The sequence below is a fragment of the Artemia franciscana genome, chromosome 8 (genome assembly GCF_032884065.1).
Source record: "Artemia franciscana chromosome 8, ASM3288406v1, whole genome shotgun sequence".
NCBI lineage: Eukaryota > Metazoa > Arthropoda > Branchiopoda > Anostraca > Artemiidae > Artemia > Artemia franciscana.
The window spans coordinates 37627123-37639151 of record NC_088870.1 but is presented as its reverse complement, the minus strand read 5'-3'; the positions used below and the strand labels follow the sequence as shown (position 1 = coordinate 37639151).

At 34.5% G+C, this 12029-nt stretch overlaps 1 protein-coding gene across 2 annotated transcripts in view; it reads left to right on the top strand.

The window, feature by feature from the left end:
- LOC136030381 (uncharacterized) overlaps window positions 1-4135 on the top strand; it is a 51575-nt gene extending 47440 nt beyond the window's left edge. For both annotated transcript variants that reach the window (XM_065709306.1, XM_065709307.1), the window contains exon 4: window positions 2476-4135. In XM_065709306.1, the coding sequence (XP_065565378.1) occupies window positions 2476-3247 (772 nt within the window). In that variant the 3' untranslated portion in view covers window positions 3248-4135. The remainder of the gene's footprint in view (window positions 1-2475) is intronic.
- The last annotated feature ends 7894 nt before the right edge of the window (window positions 4136-12029 follow it).

The following is a 12029-nucleotide window of genomic DNA, read 5'->3' as shown; positions in this document are numbered from 1 at the left end:
CTTGAAACCATCCCGAATGACATAGGAATGCAAGTTCATCAAGGACTAAGGAAATTCTTGCTGTGTGGACATCTTCCAGAAAGGATAATGGGTTCCCGAAAAAAGCATCGTAGGAACCAAGGGAAAGGGTCCCTAAATTCTTTTCAAGGTGACACCTACTGAAAGAGGCTGTAGGATCTCTACAAAGCTTAGTGGGAAGTAAACCGGCGTTCCCATTTAAGTCCAGCAAGACTTCCATGCCTAGACATGTATGTTTGGGAACCGGCGTTCCCATTTAAGTCCACCAAGACTTCCATGCCTAGACATGTATGTTTGGGAACCGGCGTTCCCATTTAAGTCCACCAAGACTTCCATGCCTAGACATGTATGTTTAAGCACAGCATCGTAGATTTGGACTTTCGAATCCAGTGACGCATCCTATCCTCCTCCCAAGCTTTTTTGGGATTCGTTCGAAATTAAGTGTGGATACCAACTCGTAATTCTTACTTAGTGGGAATCCCGAAAAGGGCCCTAAATTCCAGTAGTTAACACACTTAACAGACTAGATTGTCAGAGTTCAGCAGAATTTGGTGTAAAATAAGGTTTGATAACCATCTTAAGTCAAAATTGTCAAAATTCCGTTTTTTATAGTTTCGGTAACTATTAAGCCGGGTCGCGTTTTACTTACTGTTCGTTACTACGAACTGTTTGATCCTGTGTCCATTTGAAACTCGATGCCTATTTAGAGCTGCTGCTTTCTCATCCTGCTTATATCTGTTTTTGACACTTAATTTGAGAACGTCCATTCCTCAAACTTGTACATAAAAAGGTAGTTTATTGTTGTTTATGCTTGCAGGCAAAACTGCCATATTGATAAGGCAGTTTGTTATGTTGTTTATGCGCTGGTAACTATTCCTTGAAGATATAATAAAGAATTGGGTTTATTAACTTTATGGAATCCTGTGTAGTTGGGCTCCGACTCTTCCTTGACTCGGACTCATGACTCCCGACTCTTCCGACTCGAAGATGGGCTCCGACTTTTCCTTGATCGACACAGCAAATGCAACAAAATAAAATTTTATGTCACTTGTAACATTGAACATCTTTGCAAGCTATTATGTAATTTTTCTGTAGTAGAAAATTTAAATTTGCACTTATGTGTTGTTAGGATAAATAACCCAGAAACACATTTTTCTCTGATTCACATGATCTAAAATACTCCTTTCGCAGAACTCTTGTCCCATTGGCATTTATTCATATTCATTAGCGAATGTACTCAAAACAAAGCAGTACATTCATCGAAAAAGCAGGTATTCACTTTCTGGGAATATCCCAGAAAACTACTCATTTCATATAAAATTTGTGCATAAATTCACTAGAAAAGAAAATAAGGAGAAAGTCCAGTAGAAGAAGAAGTGTTATTTTGTGTGACTAAGAATGTTTTCACCATTTTTTTTTCGCTGCTAGGGTGCGGTCCATGACTTGACTAAAGTGAAGAGTGGTCAGAACAGTGTAAGGGGCTGCACTCTTTTTGACTTGCACGGTTTTTTAACAACTTGCACTCTTTTTTGGCCTTGATTTGCACTCTTTTTAGACGTCAGAAGTTGGCAACCCTGCCTTTATGGGCATGCCTTTATTGGTCAAAATAGCCTCTGGACCTTGCTTTGAACAACTTAAAGAGCAAAGGTTAATTAGGGGTAGTAAGATGGGGAAACAAGTTTAATGAAGACTAAATGATACCAGCATTAATTAAAATCAGACAGGCTGAACACTATTGTCAAATATCCGTATTGTTATATAGAAAAAAGCTTTTCCAAATAAACCATGAACTGAATACTAGGTTTTATATTCAACAAAATAACGAAAATCAAATAGAGACAGTTGTCACTTACTTTGGGTTACAAACTATAGTTTTATGATCAAGTTCGGCATTTGAATAAAAGTGAATTAGATTAAATTTAAGTTCAATGGAATTTGATTATTAATCTAAAATTAAAGTGGAGCTTCATTAGGAAGATACAGACTGAGTATTTTCTATATAAATAAATGGGGCTCCTGGGGGCCAAATTATAGGTTTTTCCTGACGTAAAAAAAAATTTCTAACAATTTAGCTAGTCGAAATGTTAGGCGCCAAAAATTGTTACCTAACAATTCTCAAAGACGTATTTGAGGGATGGGATATTAAAAAATATACGAGCTTGGAAAAAAATACTTCTGCACACATTGCTAGGCATTTTCGCACCAGTCTCTAAAAGGACTTCTTTTCTGGAGGTATGATTTTCTGACTGTAGAAAATATTAGAAGTAGTGGACTCCCAGTCAATGTTTGTAGCATAGAAAAAGCTATCGCTTTCTGCGTTATCCAACGGTGTAAAAATTCAGTGTGCCGATTTTTTTTTCTTTTTCTATGAGTGACATTCTACGGGTGAGTTATTTAAAAAAGGTAAGGTATTTTAAGGACTTGGTTTTCTCTTTAATCTAACTTTTTTTTTTGTAGGAGAAGAGTAAAATCTGACGACAATGAAAAATCAAAGCAAAAGGTTACCGATTTCTATAACCCCGGTGTTGCAGGACCAATACCCGTACTACCAGTGGGTTCTACACGAGCGCTATGGGCCGGCCTGAAACATACGGAAGAAAACCATTATACAATCGCTCATGTGCAACCAATTGAACAAAAAAAGACAGAACCCCCTGGTTATGATTATGGCTCTGTCGGCTACACCTCACTAACACCTGATAAAGGAATTACCTTTGTAAATACCGCGGCGGACACGAATGATATACATTACATGAGTACTGATGTCGTCCGTAAACCGGGTATTGTCAATTGTGCATTTGCTGAGGACACAGCTGTTTCTAAATTACCATCATACCCAACGGGTTGGCGGTTAATTCCAGAAAGCAACTCCCCAAGGCAGCCAATAATGTATGAAACAGTTGTTAAACCTCATCAATGCGTGTTGGTAAAAAGAAAAGAGTCTGTAAAACGTGGAACAGTAGAGAAAGATGCAAAAAAAGATTCAATAACTCCTCCAATAATGTTGATCCACAATAATTTCCCACCGTTGAACACCAGAGTCTCTCTTAAGGAGGATGAGTATGCTGCACCATCAAGCCCCGTATATGCTGAACCTGATGCCCCATCAATAAGAACTCTAGGTCAAATAATCGGTAGAACATTGAAAACAACGGAGAAACCTACCCCAGTATTAATACAAAGCCTCAAAGGAACGATGAAAAATGTTCCCAAATCCCCAATTGTGTAATGTGGTGTTTGTTTATATATGTAATGCAGGAGTGCAAATACTTAAAGGAAAAGAAAAAGAAAATAGAGCTCTGGTCTGGCAAGATAAGAGTCAAAACCTTGTCTCGTTTTTTTTAAACTTAAGAAATGCCAGAAATTAATGTGATGATACCAAGACCGTGTCCAGGGTGTTTAACCCCCCCCCTTTTAAAAAATACGGGACGCGGCCGTGGATGATAAACTCCAAATAAATCAGTTTTGACATGAACGTGTGCGATTTCTTCTGGAGAGGAGGGCCAAGTCATCAAAACAGACAGTTTATATTGGTATCACGGGTGAAATCTTGAGATTATAAGGGGAGATAAAGGGGACCAAGGGAGATACTGGATTTGAGTCTCTTCTCCCCGACATGTTATCTGGCTCGTAAAAAAGTATATAAAACAATCTTTGATGTTTTTTTTTAAATTTTGTATGTACCCCCAAGATGCAAAATCCTGGATACGGTCTTGGGACTCGAGTCTGAATAGAGGAGAAAAGAAAATATTGAAAGGGAAGAGAAAAATAAACAAAACTTTGTCCCTTGTCTTCATTGGCCCTCAAGTAAGGCCAAATTCAGGGTAGGGGTTAGAAGGTTTGACTCCCCCCCAATGTTCGCCCGACTCGTAAAAACGTAATAAACATGTATTAAAAAACATTTTTGGTGGGTTTTTAATTTTTTTAAATTCCGCCGAAAATACCCTCTACCCGAAAAAAAATTCTGGATACCCCGCTATCCTCAAAATAAATTGAATTGATTTTTTTTTCACAAGGACCCTTTTCTCGAATGGACAAACAGATGTAATTTTTATCTTTTCAAACAAAAAAGGTTTTTTTTCATCCATCTTGGAAACCTTAGGAAAATTTGCTGGCTAAAAAAAAAAAAAAAAAAAAAAAAAAAAAAAAAAAAAAAAAAAAAAAAAACATCTATAACAGTCAAACTTGAAATGCAACCATGTTTCGAATTCCCGCAGTCAGGATGTTGAGTACATCCTCAGAAACATTAACAATATTTTAAGCATCAAAATACGTCCCAACCTGATTTATAAACATACTAAAGAAGATACATGGAAGTTGATCTAGGTGCATGAATTCCCCTCCCCCAATGATTGTCTGAAAATCCATCTTTAGAGAATGTTTTAGCAACATTAAAATTATCATATTTCAAAAAGAAACATCTTTCTTAATTATGAAATCTCATTAGTGAAAATTGGGCCCCTTCCTCCAGAAAGTTTGAATCACACATCCATGACCCTTGAGGAAATGGCTCTATTTTAGCCTGAAATTAAGCAAAACTGAAGAAGGAAGTTACGACTATTCATTTGCGCAATCAAAATTTCGAAAAGGAAGCTGTCTATCCGGAGCTTCGCGGTGATAAATAATTAAGGGTATAATTTTACAACATTATTTTTTCTTCCCATCTTCCGCTTGGACATATGAATTATGTATTCATTTTTAACTTGATGTTGGCTGTGTTTAAAATTTATGATTGAATGACCTGCGGTTCGATGAAACGTTTTTGACGAAATCTCGTCATATTTTTGAATACTTTTTGAAAATACCCCCCCCCCTAAAAAATAATACATGCGTATATGCTTGCCTAAGTATGAGAGGAATAAAGTTGGTAAACAAAGATTATTTTCGCCTATTCGTGTTTTAGCATCTTTCACTCTCTCTCCTCCTTTTTTTCACTCCACTTTTATGAGAAATAACTTATAAATAATGTATTCACACTAGTCTATATGTCACTGTTATATATTTTAATTTGCTTCTTTTGGTGTATTTAACCCATATTTTGATGATCTCATTTCCGCGTTTTAGCATATTGATGTTTATAAATTGCTTAAAAATAAATTTTGTTTTATAAATAAAGTGTGTCATTTATTTAGAACGGCATATGTCAGTAGCGTTGTTTACGAAGAAAGCCCAAATGTGCCAACAGTTCCAAAAAATACTTAGAAAACGTCATTGCTTGTATTCTGTGCTTTGGTCAAGCCATCAGTAACAATCTAGGAAATACTAGAGTTCAAAAGGTTAAACTAGGGTTTACCTGTCTTAGGGATTCATGGTGAAAATTAGAAAACAAGCAACATTTTCCAACAAAAATGCAAAGAACTACACTGAAAACAGAATTCAAAAGGAAAGTGAAGAATAAAATAGACGCTAAAAAGGAATACAAATTAGAATGTTTGTGAAACCGAACTTGAAATGAAATCTTGAAATCCCCCCTTGGGGAGGGGGTGGATCCGCCAGTGCTACTTTGGATTAAAAAACATTTGATTTTTCCTGAAAACCAATAAAGATTTTTTTAGATCTAAAAAAAGGACGCAAAGCTTTTAGGCATCATTAACACAAATTTTTTTGCAGTGACATTAAAAAAGAAGAAAATTTGAAAGAAAGTCGGATTCTAATACATAATGCAATGGGATTAAAACTGAAATTTCTTTATAAGTGAGAATTATTCTACATTTTTTGTTTTCAAGAATCATCGAATATTCAAATCAGTCTCCACTAAGCAGGACAAGGTTAGTTTGGAAACTACTTAGGAACAATAACTGCCGCTAAGATAACAGACTCACTGGGGTCATAATTTTGCTCGTTTGAAGGGGGAGGGACGATTACCACCTTGATTTTGAAAAATAAATTATTTGGAATTTTCAATGGAAAAGTTGAAACTACAGAAACACCCGCCTTAAATTCTGAAAAATATTTATTTTCGTATCTTCATTAAAAAAAAAAAAAAAAAAAAAAAAAAAAAAAAAAAAAAAAAAAAAAAAAAAAAAGACCATTTGCTTACGCTTTATTTTCGTGAATTTGCACCCCTGTGTAAGGTATACTCTAATAAAGAATTTAGTTTCCTACAAATAAACTACTGATCTTCTAGAAATCCCGTAGTTGGTTCTTAGCTACTCGGCGCAACTCTTATTAAGATAAGGGTGGCCGACAAAGGTCGGGGCAAATAAATTCCGGGGAATCGAGTTCAAAAACATTTTCTTCGCAAGAATGTTTAAACATTGATTCATTTCCTCGAAAATGGGAGTTGTTCATCTCCCCTTCTCGTTAAAGCAAAAATTTCTTCAGCAAAAAAAGTATCAACGAGGAGTAAGACCAGAGCTCTTCGTGAAGTTTAACAAGGGGTGAATGTGAGGAAAATGGAAGCAAAACATGCTTTCCTTGAACAACCCAACACGAAAACATAGGCTCACGTCTATGGATACCTGCCATTCAGCTTGCATTTTCGTGGAAATATGCCTGATTAGATCTGTAGATTAGTAGATTAGATTTTTTTTTTATTTAAAGACAAACATATACAGAATCTTGAAAAACAGCGCATATACCTAGTGGCATATTTAAGCCTAGCAAATCCAACAAAAATGAAAAACGAAAGCCACCTTAACTGACTTATCAAATAATAATAATGATAATAATAAAATTGGAACTTTCCTCAACAGATTTAACTTTCAGAGTTTTTCAGCAAGCTCTGAAACAACTCAATTTTCAAGTCAAAAACTCAATTTTGTTTAGTTCAATACCAGACCCAGGAAATCAGAAGCCTAAAAAGCGTTAAATGTTCCACTTGTCTCTGTGGTAAGCATTAAAGGAATTTTGGATCTGGATAGTGGGAAACTAGAAGATTTAAAGTTGTTTTTTAACAGTCGAAGTGTTTGCTCAATAATTCCTTAGAGATTCCCAACATAAGACTTTTGATGAAATAGCTAACTGCTTATTAACGTATGCTACGACACTTCGAACTATGTACTATCTATGTATATATTTATCTGCCCTGGAATTGTGGGAGTCAAAAACAATATTAAAGAATTAAAATGAATATAAGATATAAATGAATAGATGAATAAATATATGAAGTTTAAAGTTTTCGTCTACTAACTGAATTGTAATTGAAAGGTTCAATCATGCAAAATCATACAGGCAGCTTGGTGCTGCGGTGAGTTGTTAGTAGTAGTAGTCTGAAACACCCGTTTATCATAATGCTCTAAGATTGTGGCTTGGACAGAGTTCCAGATTTTTGGATCAGAATCACGAACACCTAAACACGCTCTCAATTTTCGACCGATTTCGCATGAAAAATCTAATCTACGAGTTGTCGGGTAATTATGGCAAAGAAAATTAATTGGGAATATTCCAGTAAAATTCCAAGGCAACATACCGCACAAATAGTCAGGGCAAATAATGAATTTTTAATTATCTAGACTAATTAAAATTCTAAGTTAATAAATTAAAGTAATAATTATCAAATTAATTGTATTTTGTAATAACTGATTTTAACTACTATCTTGACGCATTAAGTGAACTGAACTTCTATTTTCAATGCACAGATTATATTAGATTATTACTTGAGAAAATAAACTGACACACTTTCCTCTGGCCAACATTGAGCTGTTTTATTGTGTGTTTTCAGGGAAGAACTAAAAATAAGCAAAACGAATCCAAAAACGAAGTTTTTCTGATAAAAGTAAAGAGCAAATTTGAAACCTAAACGAATAAATTATTGCTTTGCAGCTTATGCAGCATAATGATACCGAATTAATTATGAACTATAAAAACCAGCATTAAGTAAATAATAAAATAAAGAATAAACTGATTTATGATATTCCTCTTTTACAAAACCTGGGCTTCACTGAAAATAAAAGCCTTACTTGAAGGATTTCTATACGTACAATACATTACTAGTTTTACCAGGTTATTTTTTTCTAGTGATTTCTCTGTTCTTCCAAACACTTATTTGCTGCGTGGTCAAACCTCTTATTTTGCATTTCCAATCTTAAGTGCCGTCTGGGGGCAAAAAAAGATTCATTCAAGAAGCTGGAAGTCAATTTAACGATTTTGAGGGAAAAGGCCAAATCAAGAGACAGCTTTAGTAGCTTTGCGATGACTTTTGGATAGTTCGCTACTTGAATTGTTTTTAGGGTAGTCATATCCCTTCTTATTTGTTTATGCATCAAAATCCTTTTTTTTAATAGCATTAAAAAGAATATAATGATGCACAGCTTTAATTCAAAACGATTTTAAATTTTTAAAGCCTTAGCTGAGAGTAGAAACAGAAAAACATAAAATACACAAAAGACTACAACCTCAGTGCTTTCAAAATTAGTACTAATAAAAAATCGGACAATAAACGCAACGTCAAACGTAGACAGAAGAAACTCTTTCAAGAATTAAGAACAAAACTGAAGAAAAAAATATATGCAAAAACAAAGCAACATGGCTGTATCAAGTTTAATTAAGTTAAATTAAAAAAAAAAAAAAATAAATAAAAGGCTGAGCTCTTTTTCTGTGAAATTTATATTTTAAGTTAATCTACATATGCCATACATACATTTATACATATTCTCAGCTTGGCCTTGTTATTTCAATGATCCCAAGTACTCATTTGTAGAATTTTATGATTCTTTTGGAATCCAGCCTGGAAACGAAATCATCAACTGCTTAAAGACTTCAAATAAGCCATGTATACATTTATACATATACTTAACTAAAAAAGTGTAGATAATATAATACTTCCAAGAGGAAAAGAAAAGGGGTACAAATTTGTATACAAATTGTATACAATTTGAGTTAAGGTAATTTTTAAAATGTCACCTTTACCCCGACAAAAGAAAATCCCACATCACAGGGGAAGAACTGGCCCTTTTTAATAGTTCTTGTTTTAATTTCACGTCATATTCTAAAATTCAGTTTAAATTACATGAGGTTTTTTTCTAACATGGCCCCAATACAATTAGCAGCTGCGATAGGTAAAGCTGCTCTAACAAATGGTGCAGCTGTACTGGGCACATATGCTGGAAAAAAAAATTGTTGATAAAATTACTGATTCTTCAAACGCTAAAGGTGAAGGTTTAACATTACCGGGAACTTTACCCAAAGATCGAGGTTCAAAATTACTAGGTAAACACAAAATTGTTCGATCTGGCTCGGAAGTGGTTGTTGAAACTCCCAAAAAACGTGGTAGACCTAAGAAAATACAAGTAGAAGTGGTTAAAGTACCTAAACAGCGTGGAAGATCCAGAAAAGTTGCTGAAGCTGAGGTTTCACAATTCTAAGAATGCTCGCTTCCAAAAAAACGGGGAACGTAAGAAAGAATAAAAAATCTCATGATACCGTTGACAAATATTGATATATTGAATGAATTAGGTCATATTCCTTATTTTCGAGGTGTTTTTTCTCGAGATACCTTACTAAGTAAAATAATGAAAAAAGAATGTGGTGTAATCAATTATGACTGTATGGGATAGCCTGGGACGCATTGGACTAGTTATTTCAATCCCAAGTATTCGTTTGTAGAGTTTTATGATTCTTTTGGAATCCAGCCTGGAAATGAAATAAAATACTTCCAAGAGAAAAATGAAAAGGGGTACAAATTTGCATACAAATAACTCATTTGAGTTGAGGTAATTTTTAAACTGACATCCTTTACCCGACAAAAGAAAATCCCACATTACACTGGAAGAATTGGCCCTTTTTGATTACATGGTTACATAAGGTTTTTTTTTCTTGTATGAACCACATATAAAAAACATAGAAAACAATTTACTATAGGAAGGGGGCAGTCTTTAAGAAATGTAGAACTTATTTTTTTTAGAGGGAGAAAGGCCAATCCTAAATAGGCATCGCTCCCTGCTGTGTTTTTCATTGGAGAATGGAAATTTGCCCAGAAAGCTTGTCTTCGGTAGAAGTTGAGATCACAGCCTTTTGCGAACAGAATGAACACTCAGCTAAGACCGACAATTTCTTCAAAGCAACTTCTAGGAAGGCTTCGGTCCAAGAGTGTAGCTTCAATTTTTTTATTTTTTTTTTTATTAAAACATAATGACAATTTCGCAATAAAAGTTACCACCAGTATGAGAAGAAACTAACAACACAACCACCAGCTAGCAAAAACACCAGCTAGGTAACAACACCAGCTAGCAAGGCAGGCAACTCTGACATTGAGCGATACGAATCACCGACGAATTCTCTTAAGCAACTTAATCTTTAGACCATACTTTACCGCTCAGGATGATAAGCTGGCCTAAATTTATTTCACAGGGAATCCTTAGCGACAAGGGAAAAGTGTCTACAAATATATTCTGAAACACATCTTACAAACATAAACTGAATACAGCATTAAAAAAAAGTCCATGAATGAGCAGAAAGTCATAGGTTCGACTTTGACCGATGGCATTTTCTAAATAGAAAATTTTTAATTCTTTACATTGGACGCTAATCTGTTTATGTATATCTAGGCTAAGTTATGATTCCTAAGCGTACATGTATAAGTTTCAGAGTATATTTGTACGAGGGGAGGTGGGCATCCTCCGGCTAGGGAGGAGGAGAGGGAAACAAATCTACCATCTTCTACTAGAAATCGGATCTATACTCTCTTTGGACAACACTTTCAAGGTAGGCAATGAGTTTTCTTTTGGTCTCTGAGCTTCCAACCTCCCCTATTTTTTTCAAAAATTAATTAAAGAATTATAAGTATCATCATCATTATTACTAGTTTGTTACTAAATGTATTTATAAAAGAACAAAGCAAAAATAAACAAACAAAGCTGCAATTTTTCCAGGTTTATCATCTCCCACAAAAACAAACTAAATACAAACCTATTGGAAAAATCTTAAAAGACTAATTTCACCAAGTGAAGAAGACACTTCAATTAATTAGCAACACAAAACTAACGTCACAGTACCCCTTCCGAAAGTAAAACACTTGAATAAGAAATTAAAAACTTTGGCAATGAACATTTTAATGAAGTAACTTAACATTCCCAGTTGAGATACACTCAATTTTGTTGATAATTCTGGAGCATTCTTAACGGATCTGAAACATTTTTTTTTATTATTATCATTTAGGAATAAGGTCGATAAGATAGAAAATGTCAAAAATGAAAAATACTGCCGAAGAGAAAAAAAAGAAGAAAACTGTTGATACATCTTTTATCCTACATCTTTATTTTTTTAAACTGCACTTAATTTCATGTTTGATAACTAAATAATTTTCCCTAAATTGCAAGTATCAAAATTTTGTTATTTAACAGTTATGTTTTCGTGAGAAAGTTACGACAAACACACTTATAGTCAGGGTGCCTTTAAAAAAAGTAAACGTCTTTGACATTTTTTTTTTAATTGCTTATTATTTTTGTTCTTAATCCTTATTTCTAGGAGCCAAAATTAGAATATTAGAAGCAATAGTTATGACAGTGGTCAAATACAGTTTTGAAACAAGGATTTTGGTAGACGGAGGATTATTTGCTAGACAATTTCCAGAGGAATTGTCTACAGATTTTTTTGGGTTCCCGTCTGACCGATTTCAAACAGTAAGCTGTAAAAAAATGTGGTTCTATCCCGCTTTCTAGGTATGTAATGTGAAAAAGATTGATATGGCTAGGACAGGTTTTACAGATGAAGGATGACAGATTGCCAAAGATCGTCTCTTTGTGCCATCCATCTAGGACCAAACGAAAAGCAGGCTGTACGAATGGTATCAGAAGAACTCGAGATTTAAAGGAAGTTGTAACCTCTTTTGGAAGGTGTAAAGAGGGTGGTTTTGAAGAGATTGGGGTGGAGGAGAAGCGTGCGCAGCTATTTTGGCCTCAGAAGACTTGGTGCTACAGTGAGCTGTTAGTGGTAGCAGCGTATTCAACTATAAAAATCAGAGAAACAATCAAAGGCTTTGACGCTAAAAACTAATATATATACTAGCCGGACTTGGTCAGCTTAATTTCTGGAGGGTTAAATATATTCAGGCTTCATAAAACAATACAATC